Genomic DNA, 16,473 nt, shown 5'->3' on the forward strand with positions numbered 1-16,473 from the left:
CTGATTTCTTAAAGTAATGACTGCATAATGTATTTCATTCTTCTGTTCACATGAGTGTTTTAAAGGTACACCAGATATTATACAGCCACGTGGCTCTAGGCATCATCATGCTGACGTTTTGAGCATGTGTACATGCTAACATAAGCATTTAGCTCAAAGTACCACTTTACTACTTAACAGAACTGCTAGCATGGCTGTAAAATCTCACCACTCACTAGCGACTTTGCCATTTCTTAGCACTGCGCAAATCTTTATACCCTCTATAGTGATCTCATTGTATCCCACAATGCACTGTAAGATGTATATTGTCACAGAGGGCACGGTCACACATATGTGAATGCAGGTGAATTTCGCCCTTCGAAGTTATTGGACGAAAAAACTAAAGAAGTGGTCTCGCTCCAGATCAAACTGATCAATGGTTCAGTTTGTTTGCAGTGTGAATTTTTGTGTGTCTGAATATTTCACACTTTCAGACCAACTGCAAGAAGTTGAGATGGCATTAAACAAGAAGTAAAACCAGCAGAAGAGGACGTTCCTTTTACTGGTTGTAAGACCAAAATAAACAAAGAGAACCGGTTGCATTGTGCTCGTACTAAATGAATAACATGGCCGACAAATGAGACAAGAAGGTTGTATCATTTAAAAACAAATTTGTCTGAATAACAAGCTTCAGTTTTGACTCAATTGTAGGAAGCGGCAAACGGAAAGGCCTTGATTAAAAAGAACTGGAATTATAGCAGACATTAGATTAAATCACGTGGGAAAATATGCTCAATACAATGTGCACCAACTCTTTATCCAGTGTATGGTACCAATCAACTTTTTTCAATGACATACTTACCGACACAGGAAAAAACCTGAGTAGTATCCGGAATGTTTATTTCATTTTGCCATTGAGCTCACTTTATAGTCCTGTACGAGATAGTGATTCAGATATAACCTTTGTCATGTATTTAGCTATTCATCTGAAAGCACCTACATTGAAATATTACTTGAAATATTCTGTACATAATAAGAGAGGGTATTTTCTCTGGAATATTTGGACTGTAACCCCCCTCCAGAGAGATTTAGTGACATTGAAACTGTGACATTCATTGTGTTTAGTCCATCATGGAAACTTCCTCAATAAAAAAGAAACGAAATAGGAGAGAGGACGTTTAATGAAATCCAGGCAGGGTTTGTGACTGTAGATGCTTCCCCAGAGTGGCCCTCCGCACTTTGCCTGAGTACTCACCCTCTCAGTGGTATGTACATGACATTTAATTCCAATTACACAAATTACACAATCTGTGTAGAGCCGAGGGAGGAGGACGACTCGCATCACTGAGACAATCAGATTTCATTAGATGTCTTTGTTCTCATCTGGGGATAGTGGTCAAACTTGTATCATTGTGCTTCCTTTGAGAAAGAAAATAGCCAATTCTTTAGTCAAGTTGAATAGAGAAAAGATACATTATTAAAAACAGGAGATAACAACTTGACTCTACTACTGTTTGAGGATCTCTGAGTTGTTCATGTGGGTCATGAGCTTTGACGCTTTTATTGATTGGTAGTTTGATTTTTAATTAAAATAAGGTTTCCTGGTAACTTTATGCTCAATCTGCACTGACATCAGTGAGACTTTTCTATACTGAGTGAATGCAGACCTTGATTTCTGAAACCTCTCGACCATGCTGCACCGACTGCTTTAAACTTGCTTTTAAATGTATGCCATCATTCACCATACAGCAGTGTGCAGTTTGGATCTGTAGAGCCATTTGCAGCGACTTGTGTGTTGATGTACACATCAGCAGGCGAGATGGAGTGAACTGCTTTGCACTGTCTTTTAGAGAGGGAGTTTAGATGGAAGCATAAACATTGTGGTTCTTTCTACAACATATTTAAGAGGAGGTACTCAAACAGCTCTTATGTTTCCACAAAGCCTCTTTAGTGACATTTCAATATTTTTGTTAGAATAGTGTAAACTCTGACAGGATTAACTCTCTTTCTAAGGAAGCTATTGAATTGGCACATTTTCTTTAGCTCTCAAATTGTACAGTTCTGGTATAAACACAACAGGTTTGAACTCACAGTTGAAAATATTGCTTCCTTGCAGACCTCCTCTGTAAATGTGCTGTAACAGCACATTTACAGAGGAGGTCATTTACTCTACTTTTGGTTTGTCAGCTGTTAAATCTGATTCCCTGACGTGTTGTGTGACTATTTCGTGGATAGGAAGCCATTTCCTCAGATAAAAAGCAACTCTGTATTGAATTGTAGCTCAAACCTTTAATAGATCCAATTTTAGCTTCAACTTATTATTATTTTACGCATTTTCCCTTGTTGCCATGGCAAAGCGCCGGGGGAAAAAAGCGAGGAGCTGCTCATGGTTGTCTTGGATACAACAGTTTTCCCTTGTAAAGTAATGAGAGGAGCTGAACCTGTGGGAGCACAGGGTTATTTATAGGCCTGACGCCAGGCTGCATGTATGGATTAAGACTTGTTTGGTCACTGGTGTGTGTTAGTGTGTGGTAGTGTGTGTTAGTGTGACTGTGAGTGTGTAAACATGGTTACAGGGTTTAATGCAGCCTCACTGTGGGAACAGCTTGAGGCGTTTTACACTTACCATACAAACACCTGGGCTGCCACTTATGTCATTGCTTCAGGGCAAAATGTGCTGGAAGATGCATTTCTCCCTCCATAAAAAGGTCTTTGGAAGCAGGTTTTAATTGCAGCTCTTTGCTATGTCTGCCACTTCAACCTTGAAGCAATAGATACCATAGCTGGGGATCCTGGCTAATAGAGAAATACACAGTGCCTGATAAAATCATTGACCACAGTACATGGGTTTCTTTGAGTGTGGGCTTGTAGTCCTACGGAGCAAAGGAAAAGTATTTTAAATCAAATAAGTCACAAAAATCAATGAATAGTAGAAAGAGATCATCCAAGCTCAATGTGAAAAAACACAGGTTGAATTTCAGTTATTTTTTAAGGCAACAGAACCTTCACCTTTGCCTGGTTACATAACACTTGGCCCTTATTAGGCGTATTGTTACAGTGGTAGTGGATATTTGAAATCGAAAATGTGTAAAAATAGAATTATAGATCAGTGTTTGTGCACACACACACCAAACACATGCACACCCAGCTGGACTCTTGTTTTAACAGATTGACTGTAGAGATGATCGCACGACTGCAAATGTGATGGGATGCGTTCTGTTCCGATACCATCTTTCTCTTCCTGATACCGATTCTAATGCCTGGACTTTGCTCATCAGCCAATACAGAGTACCGATAGAAAAAAAGAACCTATTTCTTGAGTGAAAATCATAGTGTTTACAAAGACAAGATATCAGAGTAGAGAAAGACTGAACAACTGCAGGGTCATTTTCCATCTGCAGCAGAAAAACAAGTAGTGTGAAAATAACAATATGAAGGATCTCTCAACAATAGTCTTAATCATGCTTTTGAGAATACTTCCCTGATCGTAGATCTTGATTTCAGGTTGCAAGCCCACACTTTTCTGCCAGAAATTGTCACCAATCACTAAGTAAATGCCACCACCGGCGATAACTGCACCGTTATTTGATGTTTCCTAATTTCACCCTGTCAATATAGGAGTCATGTGTGAGTGGCAGAGGGGATCCTGCCCCTCCTCCAAGTGTGTCGGTCCAGCACTGGCACAGCCAAGTCCCGTTGCAATCGGCTTTGACTTCCTAGCTGCCGTGTGGTCTCTGCATACTTTTACCAAGCTCATTTCACAGTGCCACGGATAAGCCCGGGGGACTGGTATGCGGTATTAAGGTCCTGATCCGCGTAGATCAGTTTTGTAGAAAGCGCTGGGTCCTTCAGTGTCACAGCGGCGGCAACAGTTACACATCTGTTAAACAAGTTATCGTCTATCTCGTTCTATCATGGAAAATGAAAGGAAACCATGTTGCTCAAAGAACTTTCATATCCTCAAAAATATAATAAAGTCATCTACACCTATACTTTGAAAAATGAATCAGTTACCCTGAGTTTATGTTTTAATATTACAAACGTGACATGTCTGTGTGTTACGAGAAATAGATTAACTATTAGACAAAGACATAAATTACCAAAAACCATGGCCATGATCAAAACTTATGGCAGAATAAATCAGGTTATTGCAAGAATTAATGAATGACGGAAAGTAGCATTGCAGAGGAATAAATCTATAACTAAGCTGTCATTAGAGTAATAAAGTTTATTAAATATCCTGAAATGAACTATCCCATCCTTTATTGGGATGAGAGTTTGAAGAAGTAGTTCCAGAACTCTAGTTCCAATGCATCCCCGGGCATCCATGACTGAGGTGGATCTTTGGATCATGACTGAAATATGTCTGGGAATAAATATTTAACTGGTGCCCCAGGAGGTGTTGATGAAATGCTTGGACACAAAACCACGGCCCTTCAAGTATCTGAACAAATAGGATTTGGGAGCATTTCTAAATCGAGAACAAATTATTAAGATGACTCACCACTGGGCTTGAAGACCTTTTGATTTTTGTGTTTAATGACCACTGAGTGGCTGCGGAGAAGAAATATGTGAGTCATTAAAAAGAATCTGTCTTCATGAAAAATGTCACCCAGCACGCCAGCTAAGGAATATGATCTGCTCTGTAGTTAAAGAGAAATGTGACTCCATCTGAAGGAATAAATAAATTCATTCAGTTTATTAAAGAAGTGACATCAGAGGGCAGACAAGGCATTTGGAATACAGCAGTAATTTTGAACATTAGTGCCCCCATTTGGCCATTTGATGCTCCAACGTTACAAATCCAATCAGTGATAATGAGGTTGTCAATCACACACATCCACACACAGTGACCCTGTGGTGACATTGCAGGGTTTCGGCGACCAAGGCAGCGGCTCCACCATAGATAGCTATTGTCATGGCAACCATGAATTAGCATCCTTGGATACCAGTCTCCCTCGTCAGCTGCACTCCTTCCTCACCATTGTTCTTGTTGACATAATCCCCCCCCCCCCTCCTTACACACACACACACACACACACACACACACACACACACACACACACACACTGCTTATGTTTCCTCACAGCTAAACGCTTCCTGCCTGACAGTTTTCTCCTCATCCATCTTGTATTTTCTTCTGCCTGTCTCTTTCTCTTCACCATTGATTGCCGGTTCTGTCTGTCACCAACACACTCTCCTTTAGCCCATATTTGCCATTCACTGTGTGTGTGTTTGTGGGTGTGTGTGTGTGTTTCACAACTCCACTTCACCTGATAAGCCAGTTTTTGATCTGCAGGACAACAGATGCTTAGTCCTCCTTTGTTTCGCCTGCAATGCTCGTTTCTTTCTCTCGCAGCCTCATGTTAAATAGATCAATTAGAATCAACAGAGATCCTCTTTTAGCTAATGTTAGCTGGCCTGCCCACTCACTCACCCGCCTTCTTTCCAACTGTTTCTAATAATATCCCTGACGGACGCGATGGCTTAAACTGTTTGGATCTTTCCAGAGCAACTGGTTATTCTATTTTTGGGTATTAATAAAGTTAGATACCAGTTGTTGTGTGTCGGAGCTTGATTAGACAAATTAGGAATGAGCTGTGTGCACAAGTCCGCTACTGAGAAGGATTTATTTTATTTTCCATCGCTGCATTAAGACTTCCACTGATCCCTGTGTGTGGAACTTTTAGGGCCTCACCCTGACAGCACAACTCTACATTCCTTCTCTTGTTTCAGCCTTAATTCTGCCTCTGTGTGAGGTAATCCATTCATATTTACAATACTTCTTGAATGTTTTCTGTACAACTCCCCTCACTCTTCTTCTTCTCTCTTTCATTGCAGTAGATCGAACACTTTTTGTGGAGGATACAGGGAGGAACCAATTTTCAAAATGCCTGTGGCAACATCCAGCTCCGACTCGGGTAAGTGACTCTGTCTCACTGAGATGAGGGCATCGTTGGTGTGTGTTTGTATTTGTGTGGAGACACTGAATGGTTTGTGGTTATTCCAGCACCCAGGACATGTATCTCATCTCTCAAGTTCTAATGTGACCTAATGAGCTGGCTAATAGAGTGCTAAAACCTCAGTCTTGGATCAGTCATGCCTCAAAGGATTTGTTGTTGTATCCTTCCTTGTCCTCCACTCAGACACAAATGCCCTTCAGATCTGCAGCAGTGACCAGTAATAGAAAAATGCATGCAAATGCACACTCACACACACACTCATTCATTCATTCATTCAAATTTTTCTTTGGCAGCATTTAGTGAGTCGTTTACTATTGATAATGAGTCATCAGAGTTAATTATCAGCCTGTTCTACAAAGCAAGTTCAACATACACAGGATATCTTTCCTATATCCTGGTGAACTTCACCTAACAATCACAATCAGGCTATGAGGTCACACAAATCTGGTTAACAACTTGTCAACCCAGGTTTGCCTCTTCAAGATCTGAGCATGTGCACATAAAAGGGTCTGTGTTTACTGCGTATGACCAATCACAGACATGGACTGACAGCAGAGCAGCATAATTCACAATGAGGAGACCGGTACATTAGAAAAATACAAGGAGAACAAACGGCTGCTAAATGCAGGAATGAAAGCTGGTAAAAAATCTGTAACTGTGTGAATGTTTAAGTCACAGAGCCTCCTGGGGACATTTGGGGGAAAAATATTACATAAACATGACAACATAATGCGTGGGAACAAGATAAATAAATCAGGGCCATGAGATATGATTCTGTTCTTTACCAGTTGAACTTAAGAAGCCTCTTGGATAAGAGATTAAACGTATCACTTAATCACATGATCTAATGGGCTTTAGTTTGACACACACTGCCTGCACTGACTCTGAGGACACCGTGGTGGAAACGTTTGCAATTTCTAGTCAATAAAAACATAGGGACCACCATGGCCCACGGAACATGACTGTGCACATTTTGTTTTTCGGTGACAAGATGCACCTAAAGCATCTGGAAACGGAGAGATTGAGGTGTACTGGGTTTGTTATTAGCAGGGATTGACCGACCAGACATTCTTCAAACTTCCCTTTAAGAAAAGAGTGCGCACCGCACAACAGTGTCTGGTTATCCCACTGCTAACACACCCAGTAGATCAATATCATAGATCAATGCACACAATCTGTGGTACTGTGAGCATGTTGCTCCTACGTGTCAGGTTGGTTATGACTGGTTCCAGCAGTTGACAATGTAATATAATCTCAATGTCTCTTGTTGGCGTCATATCAAAGGGAATTTTTCACGTGTCAGCCTTGGCAGTGACATCAAAGTTAAAACTGTGATATTTTTACATCAGTAGAATGATATTTTTTTTGTTTAGGTGCCAAAAAAAGGTGCCTGCATTAAATTCTCATCTGGCACATAGCCATGCTCCCATGCATTTCCTCTTCTCTCAGGGCAAAGAGCACTTGATCCAGTGATATAAAAAGATGGAAATGCGATGACCAGATGTCTGGAAAACAAAGACAGTAAGAGTATTGGTTAACAGGGGGTCAGATGTAGACCTTGAAGCTTCATAATATTTTATCAGGATGTAATGAATTGCAGCAATCTGCTGCTGGATAGAGGGAGAAATCAACCCTACGGAGAGTTAAAATGTGTCTGGAGTTACTTTTTTCGGTAACTGGGCTGTCAGTCATTGATTTGTACACTAGCCGAGGGCTGAGTCTGGATGACTGGTGTTTTTTAGTAACGCACAGTAAATAATTTCCTCGAACCAATTAATGTCCGTGTTCATGTTTTTGAATTTAAAAAGCAGCATTTTCAGCTCCGCTATTTTCTTGCAGGCTGGAAGAAAGAAAGGTTAGAGAGGGGTCAGTTTTGATTTGAAGCAATAAGTTATTTTTCAACTCCTATCAAAGAAGAAGCTCAGATATGCGTTTCCCCGAGTTATGAGCAGAAAGGACAAATATAATCTGCGGGGTTGCCTGTGTTTGTTCCTGTGTTTTCGATAAAGAGGATATAGAGGGTCCTCACTCATACTGTATGTGTCTGACCGATTCCTACACGCCAACCTTCTGCTGCTATTTCCTCCCTTAACCCCCGCAGGGAAACCTGGAGGGAAAATCTTCCTTCCTCCTTTACTCCCCCCCTCCTGGAGAAAAGCATAATACACCTCCCCTCTCTCTCTACACACACACACACCTTCCTTTGCTCATGCACTCAACCCTCTCTCATCTGCATTCATTCATGCGGAGGAGAAGACGCTCAGCCAGGCATAGCTTATACACATTCACGTCAAGAGCAGGTGGAGAGGGGGGGGGGGGTAGCGAGGGGCCGTTTTTGGCAGAAAGTGGAAAGAATCGGGGATAGAGAAAGAGAGAGAGAAGGAGGGAGAGAGAGAGGGAGATCTCTCAGTCTGCCTCAGATACTGTATTGGGTGTGTTGCTGTAAGCACTGTAGTGAGGTGCTGCTCACCATGGCTGGCAGCCTGTTTGGAAGGCTCTCCCTGGAGGAAGGGGACTCAGCCAACTCCCTGGAGGGCCTGGAAATCAAGCTGGATGCAGACGGTAAGAACACAGGTCCCTGCCTGCTGGGCGTGACAGGGATGCAGGATGGATAAACAAACAAACAAGTTCTCCGGTTATGTGTTTTCTTACAGGTTAGGGAGGATGTACTGGGCAGAAGCTGTAATTAGAGGTTGAATCAGTTAAAATACAACTAAACAGGCGACTATGCCTATGTACATGTTGACGATTGAGCTGTTGTTTTATATTCACATTGCACCTGCTTCTGATGTGCTGGTTGAAACCTCCAGAGGGTGATGAAGATGAGCAGAGACAGATTAGGACCCAGGGCAGCATGTGATGCGCAGGAATCTGAGACAGCAGAGTACAAAGACAGGAAGGAAGACGTCAAAAGAAAAGACAGCAAGGTGTTTCTAAATATTCACTAAGGGATGAAAACATGCCACGTTTTTTTTTAATCACAATGAGAAGTACAGAGTGAGAGACAGAAGAATTGAACTCTAAGCTGAACAAAGAAAGCAAACATGATAAGAAGTCATTAAAAGAGGAAGAACCACAGTAAAAAGAAGAAGTGCATTTGTTTAATTGAATGACAATGCACAGAGAATGGAGCGGGAAGCACCATACATCCAGTTCATAATTGATGGGAGTTCATTAATATTGCATAGAGATGCATACCCCCCAGTATTATGCTCTGAGTGTGTGTCTGTATCTATTTATGTATTTTAACTTACTTACATCATTTCACATGAGTGCTTTGACCCATGGGTTGCATGTGTAAGTTAAACACACACATGAAATTACTTTTGGACTCTTGATAAAAAGAACTAAAGCAACTCATTTATAGTGTCATATTTAATTTGTCAAGTTTCGCAGAGTCTTTACATAATTTCTGAGTCTAGTGGATGTCAGACAGTGTGCTGCGTTGCAAGATATCCTCTGCTCTGTAATGTAGCCAGACAACACAGCAGTGACAGCCATAGTGAATCACATTTTCTGTCAAAGCATTTGCATCCCGTCTATCAGCTCAGAGCGCACGTGTGTTGTGTGTAAGAGAGAGAGAAGGAAAGATAAAGCGAGACCTCCAGCGCATTATACATTCATGATGAGTAAGTACGGGGGGGTCATTCATATGCAACAGTGTTCTGATCAGAGACGGCAGGCTTAAAAGTGTCAGACTCGCAACCTTCAGATAATTGTCAGGCTGCCTCACTTTCACCCCACCATCTCTATACACACACTGAAGCCCCATGCTATCAGAGGAATACTGTGTGAGTCGACCGGACTAATGTAGTAGTGTTCAAACACAGATGATGGATCATTGAGTACAGTGTGTTGGTAGGATTAGGCTGTCAAAGATAATCGCTGGGTTTCAACAGAATGGGACAATTTAATTCTGTTCTGGCTGAGGGTATTCGATAATACTGTGACACCGGCAATTACTTTCCTAACGCACCCTGACAATCTCTGTTTGCTCTTTCATTAACTGGTGCGTGGAAACAGATATACACTCAGAGTCTAAATGTTTACCTCCTCACGGCAAGTTCAGTCTTTTTTAACTCGTTCTGTTTAAATTTTCCTCGTTTGAAAAAACTTCACGTTAAATGATCTATCCCCCATGGCGCTCTGCGGCCGTCGGTGTAATGGGAGCCACTGCCCATTTGCAAAATGTCAACAAATATCACAAGTGTTGTCTCCAGTGGTGACCTTCAGCAAGCTAATAAGGCGATCGCACCCATACCAGTGAGTATCACCATGGCGATGAGGTGGCTTAAATGAGGGCTTTAAGACGAGGGCTCATCTTGCTGATTGGACGAGAGTTACAAGGTCCCCCAGAAATGAGGCCATTCTTGGGACAGTCAAGCACACTGCTGCATAAAAGCAGCACAGAATAGATTTTAGTAGTTGATCATTATTAACTTAATAAAAAAAATTATTAGGTGTACTTAAAAGTAATATTCAGGGAAATTATTGCTCAGCAGCTTTATCTTAATGATTTGAAACAAACACTATTAAAATGTCAATGACTAGAACTTCTGTAAGAGTCAATATAGCTAATGATAACTAACTAAATAATAACTAATGAACTGTGAATGTTAATGGAGCTATTTGGAGAAAACTAAAAAGTAAAGTTCAAAATGTTTTTTCTCAAAGATGGTTTTGTGATTGATGTTAGTTCTTATCACACTGATGTTTGTTCAAGTTCTCATGTTTCTGGTGAGTTTGGTCTTAACTAGTTTGATGCCATAAAAATGGGATGAAACATGATTGACAGCTAAGACTGAGCCATGATTGGTCAAGCGTAAGTATCAGTGACACCTCACGACAGTTCACATTAATTAATTAATTAATTAATGCCCTCACAGTTGTGCAAGATGGTGGCATTCATACATATGGGATATACAAAATGCAGTAAAGTGTATGCTCACCAGACAACGAGAGCGTTTTTTTGAAGACAAGCATGTTCAAGTTACATACGCTCAAAAACACACCTGCAGATTTACCACCAAAGTATATTACTCAATAGATAGGCCCACACAGGCTTAACACAACAGTCTCTCAACTTGTCATGAGCCTGTTTGTCTTTTCTGTGACACTCAAGGGGGATGTTGACTTCAGTATCCAGAGTTGAGCACTTGTAGACCTGAGCAGAATTCACATTTTAGCTGTGACAGTTGTCAGATGAATATAGGAGAAGAAAATACTCTACACAGACATTAAGTCTAAGAGTCAAGAATCCAATAGTATCAGACCAAAGTTATTATGTACTTCAGTCGTAAATGATTAATCAGGTCTGGTGCATAGCTCAGTGGGATATACTCCAATCCAATATACTTCACCCCACTGTCTTAGAAATTCATCTTTCTCTACCTGAGGGATTGATAGTAATTATATTTGCTGCATAGCAGAATCAAATCTAAGAGAAACCTTTAAGCATTTAATAATGTCTGTGGAGGCCCATGAATGTTTTATTATACAGAGGTGACTTTGGTAATTTGGAAGCGTCTCACTGTCCTTGTCAACATGTTGTTTTTCCGCCATTTTAACAGAATGATAGGGAATAAAGTTGAATTAACTTCCAGGACAGAATGAAAATATAATTGAGGACAGGACTGCTCAGATATCTGTGTGTGTTTTCCCAGAATGTAGCTGCCGTTATGAATGCAGAATCACTTGGCACACTGAATAGCATAGCATTGACCTTATCCACTAAAAGTGCCAGAATTAATCACCACCAGGTCTTGGCTGAGGCTGACTTTCAGTGTTCTTTCAAGGCTTAGTTTTGGTGCTAAAGTAAATTTGATGTCCATTTTTCACATTAAACTGTTTTGTAGTAGAACCAGCATAACACAGGAAGGGTGTTAGAAGAGTGCATACCTCCACCAAGGCTAATGCTCTATCTACAGGAAGTTAAAAAAAAAAAAATTGTATCCGCCTGCTTATCTAGATCGACTCACACATGTAATGGGTACTTCCTTTCATGGTTTTTGTGTAATCCTGCATAAACTGACAAACACAGGTTCAAATGGTACTCAGTGGAGCTCATACCTCTGTCAACCCAAAAGTTAACTTAAATTCAAGCTGCACCAAATTCCAGCACCAGATTTTACATCAAAATTCATGCATTATTCCCTGGGAAACCTGACAATGTTAAATTTAAAGAATCTTCTTTGTACCATACCCCACCTCCCACCAAGTTTCTATTAGTTCAATAGTTTTTGCATAGTCTGACTAAAACACAAACTTACAAACAGCAATGACAGCATAACTTTTTTGGTGGAGGTAATACTGAAGTTTAGACATGAGTGTTTCTCATTGTTAGGTGAGAGGTGTGTTTCAAAGCAGGATGTGAATAGTCACAGACTTCTGTGATAAACATAGCTGAGGTAATCACGTTTGAGAAGTTTTATTAGCAACTCTTCTTTTAATTTGATTTATTGACATTGATTCGATCAAACCTGCTGCACCTTTGTTTTCTTTGGATTTGGGTTAGAGCATTGTGATAAAGGGCGTAGATTTCTCAGAGAAGACTTCATAGATCTTAATGAACATTTTTTTGGGGCATATTTAGGGGACTGATTTTAATGAGTTTGTACAGTTTGGTGCAGATCCCAATAAAAATCTGCATCTAGAGAAATTAATGTGGTTTCATAAAGAGACTGTTGGGCCTTGGCAGAGTTATGTCTACTGAGTGCCATTCAAGTTGCCTCTTTGCATGCATCTGTATTTTAAGACGTTAAGTTTATGTCGTTAAATGTCTGCAGGTCAGACTGTTGATAGCCAGAGATTGGAAGTGTTGTCAGCTGCACACTGCACTCCTCTGTGCATAAGACCTCATGGGGCTTCAGCATGGAGAGAGGCCAACACAACTGTATCTCCCATATCTCTTCCTCCATTTTCCACCCTCCCTCAGCCTCTCCCCAACCACCGCTCCATAGCAACAGACAACCTTCACTAAGCGCCAGCTAAGAGGTTGTTGTTCCCCCCGCTGTGCTGTAAGCACAAACAATAACTACCCGATAGTTTGGCTGTTCCCCATGGCATTGAGTTTAATTGTAACTCTCCTTGGAGGTGAATTGGCACTCAGATGAGACTTTAACCGACAAAAGCACCTTTTAATTTCGTTTCCTTGTGATTACATGTCCTCTGTTTGCACCTAGATGCTGTTTTTCTGGGATTGTTTGTTGGGGGTTGATACAGAGGACCACCACTGTTGTGTTATTACTGCAAATTGCAGCTGAATGACACAGTGCTGACAAAGTAGATCTCCCACCCTCTTGGGAACGTCAGATTTTTGTCATGATTATCTCTCTGCCTCAGTGGGACTCCTCTGTCTCTGTATACCCAGTTGACACACACACGGGGGAAAATGCTGTAAAAACAAGACTTGTTTAAGTACGGAAAGCTTGTAAGTTTCGCAGCATTTCCACAGAAGAGAGAGGTGTGTGGCGTACATGTAGCTGCTTCTCTGTCTACACACCTGAGTCCCTTTTGTGCTCTTAAGCCCTCACCTGCTAAATGGAGTTCTCTAATGGTATTAAGTTACAGGGTATAATGTGGGGAGTTTACGTTCACTGAAGCGAAAAATGACTTCCACCTGAGTTCTCTCCTCTCACCACATTTCTGCACGTGACTTTCTCGCCAATATAAGACACGAGCAGAAGAAAGATAAATACTGTTAGTGATAAAAGAAGCTGTTTGGTTCTGGCTGTGCAGTTTTATTGGAAGTTTATGCAGGCTTATGCAGGGGAAGCTTTGGCAGTATACAAGATGAGATACTCCACCTGAATTCTAAAGTGGATGTTATTTTCAAGAGAAAGTTGCAGTTTGACGAGGAGGGAATAAAGATGGTATCTTAGCTTGACATCCAGACCTCTTCCTGTGTGAACTTTTGACCCGCACAGCCCTGTTGTCTTTGCTTTGATGCACACTAAGGAAAATGAGTGGAGGGACCCTATTTATCTATACATGTAGAGAGAAGAACGGCAGCAGGACCCAAGAAAGAGGACAAGTTGGTTTTTTAATAATCTCTATGAATAATAGAATGACCCTTGGCATACTTAGTGCTGGAAAAATGGGTATTATTCTCTGGTTCTTTTTCACACCTTCTCTTTATCCCTTTGTGACTTCTAAAGAAAGAGCAATATCATAGACTATCTAAATGCCAGTCAAGCACATCGCTTGCTCCAGATGTTTGGGTGAACATCTGCAGTTCACTGTGGAGAAAAAAATGATCAGTGAAATGTAAATATATTAAGAGAGTGTGGACATGCAGGGAGCAGCTGACTTCAGCTAAAGGCTCAACGTGGCAACAACACTGCCGGGCAGTTGTGGTGATTACACAGAATTATGCAGGACCTGTAAGCTGATTCTGCCGGTCCTCTGTTCTCTGCCAGGCACAAATCTGGTAACTCTTCTGAAGGAGCAGAGCTGGTGTTAGAGGGAAAACTAGATTTCACAGTGGAATTGTGTAATTATTAATTTAATTTACTTATCAAATTATTCAGAGAGGGGACTGTGTAGTCACTGAGGCTGTCTTCCCCTGGCCTTCTTGCCTTCATAGCTCTCTATCTTTTCATCTTTTTCCAGACTGAAAGACCTGTCTTGTTTTCATGGTTGTACAGTAATTGTAGATGTAGAAACACTTCAATACCAAAGATAATTCTCGACTTCTTGAAATATCTATTACCTCATGGAGAAAACTCCCAGAGAGCTAAACACAGTATTATCTGCTAGGTAGTTGACAAACCTGAACTTCACACAGAACTACCACAGCTTGTGTTGTGGCTGCTACTGAAATGCTCATATTGTTCAAATACACACACTAGTTTCTCTTTCCTAACCCATGCCCTCACTCCTGCTTATAGAATATCATCTTGAAACAAAGAGTTTGGTGATAAGAATTAAAACTTAAGAGTTGATACAGGGTTAAAATCGAAAAAGTAGTTTTGTTGTCTGTTGTCAATATCACAGCCTCAGGCTGCACATCAATGAACCACTGAACAGAATCATGCTCCCCTGAGACTTATTAATCGTGTTGTGAAAGTGAATTGTTCCAGTAAGTGACATTGTGTACATCACTGAAAACCTTGCTGACTGATTTTTTTCCCTCTTCATGGTGGTGTATTTGATGACAATGTTGTTCCTTTAGTTGCTCTATCACTTCGGTCCAGACTGAAATATCTCAACAGCCGTATAATGTTGTACAGGCTGTATGGTGCAGACATTCATTGTCCCCATATGATGAACCCTACTGACTTTCTCAAGTGCAACCATCAGATGACATTCTTGATTTTTTGTGACATTTCTTTACCACTATTTGGTGGAAATTCAGCACAAACATTAATGTGAATGAATAAATTGTCGTCAATACGGTGTTTCCTTAGCTTCTTCTGTAGCACCTTCATCACATCACTTTTATGATGAGGCTACACCAGTACTTTGTCCAGTGTAGCTGGAAAAACTAAAACTTTCTCATCTGTTAGATGATGAAGAAGGTAAACATGCTAATCATCAGCATGTTATCATTATCATTGTGAGCATATTGTGATGGTAGTGATTACATTTACTTCAACACACCACTGTAACTAATGGCCTCACAGAACTACAAGCATGGTCATGGTCATTCGTGGCTTTTGGAACGTTGCTGCATTATTTTAATGTGTCATAATTTATCATTCATTAACCTGGATCAAATCATTGAAGTCATTTCTACTGCTACTAAGATTAATGCTTGTTGGTAGCCTACATGCAGAACATTGTACCACAGAGTTACCGTCAAAGATGCATGTACTATAGTGCACACTGTACAATATTAATCCATAATACTCTATATATACTATACTATACACAAATTATGTTGAGATTGTAATGTTTTGGCTCGCAGTAAAATAAACCAATGTACTTTATATAAAACATGATAAACATTGATGCTGCTTGATGCACCAATAAAGCTGCAAAGTGTTGAAAACCAAAATAGCAAATAGCAAAAAGCGAACAGATATTTTTCACAGGTTTATTATTACGCTTAATATTATTATTATTTCCATGAGCTGCCCCTCCACCATCCATAATGTCATTTTTTACAGCTATGTGTATGTCATCCATGTGTTGCAGATTTCATTGGGACAGTATTTAACTATGCACACTGGATATTCAGTCCTTTGCAAAGGTGTGGTTAAATAAGCCCTTTGAAAACATTTGTGACAGAATTATCTGTTTACCAAAATAAGACCTTTGATGTGTGTCTCTTGTAGGGATGTGGTGGATGGTCTTTCAAGATAAAGAAAGCTTGGAAATAAAAGCTTTGGTGTTGTGTCCTGTGAATAAAGATGACCACTCCTCTGACAGTCACATCTGCTGTAATTAATGCTGCTGGCAGGAGATATCAGTGTGTTTGGCATCTTAATTCATCATATTATAAGTCAGCTTTAAAGCCAGACTGAACCTCCCTTGACCTCTATTGAGTCGTTGACATTACCTTGCATCAACTGATTGATTGGTCAGCTCC

At 40.6% G+C, this 16,473-nt stretch overlaps 1 protein-coding gene across 4 annotated transcripts in view; it reads left to right on the plus strand.

Annotated features, from left to right (window-relative positions):
• Window positions 1–16,473, plus strand: part of mpp2b (MAGUK p55 scaffold protein 2b) — a 38,042-nt gene that overhangs the window by 2,258 nt on the left and 19,311 nt on the right. For 2 of the 4 annotated variants that reach the window (XM_020083463.2, XM_069517605.1), the window contains exon 2: window positions 5,821–5,900. In XM_020083463.2, coding sequence (XP_019939022.2) covers window positions 5,870–5,900 — 31 coding nt within the window. In that variant the 5' untranslated portion in view covers window positions 5,821–5,869. Of the gene's footprint in view, window positions 1–5,820; window positions 5,901–8,196; window positions 8,505–16,473 lie in introns of those variants that run through there. The other 2 variants (XM_020083464.2, XM_069517606.1) reach the window with 2 other exon arrangements.

This window comes from Paralichthys olivaceus, chromosome 21 (assembly GCF_024713975.1).
Source record: "Paralichthys olivaceus isolate ysfri-2021 chromosome 21, ASM2471397v2, whole genome shotgun sequence".
In the NCBI taxonomy this organism is placed as follows: Eukaryota; Metazoa; Chordata; class Actinopteri; order Pleuronectiformes; family Paralichthyidae; genus Paralichthys; species Paralichthys olivaceus.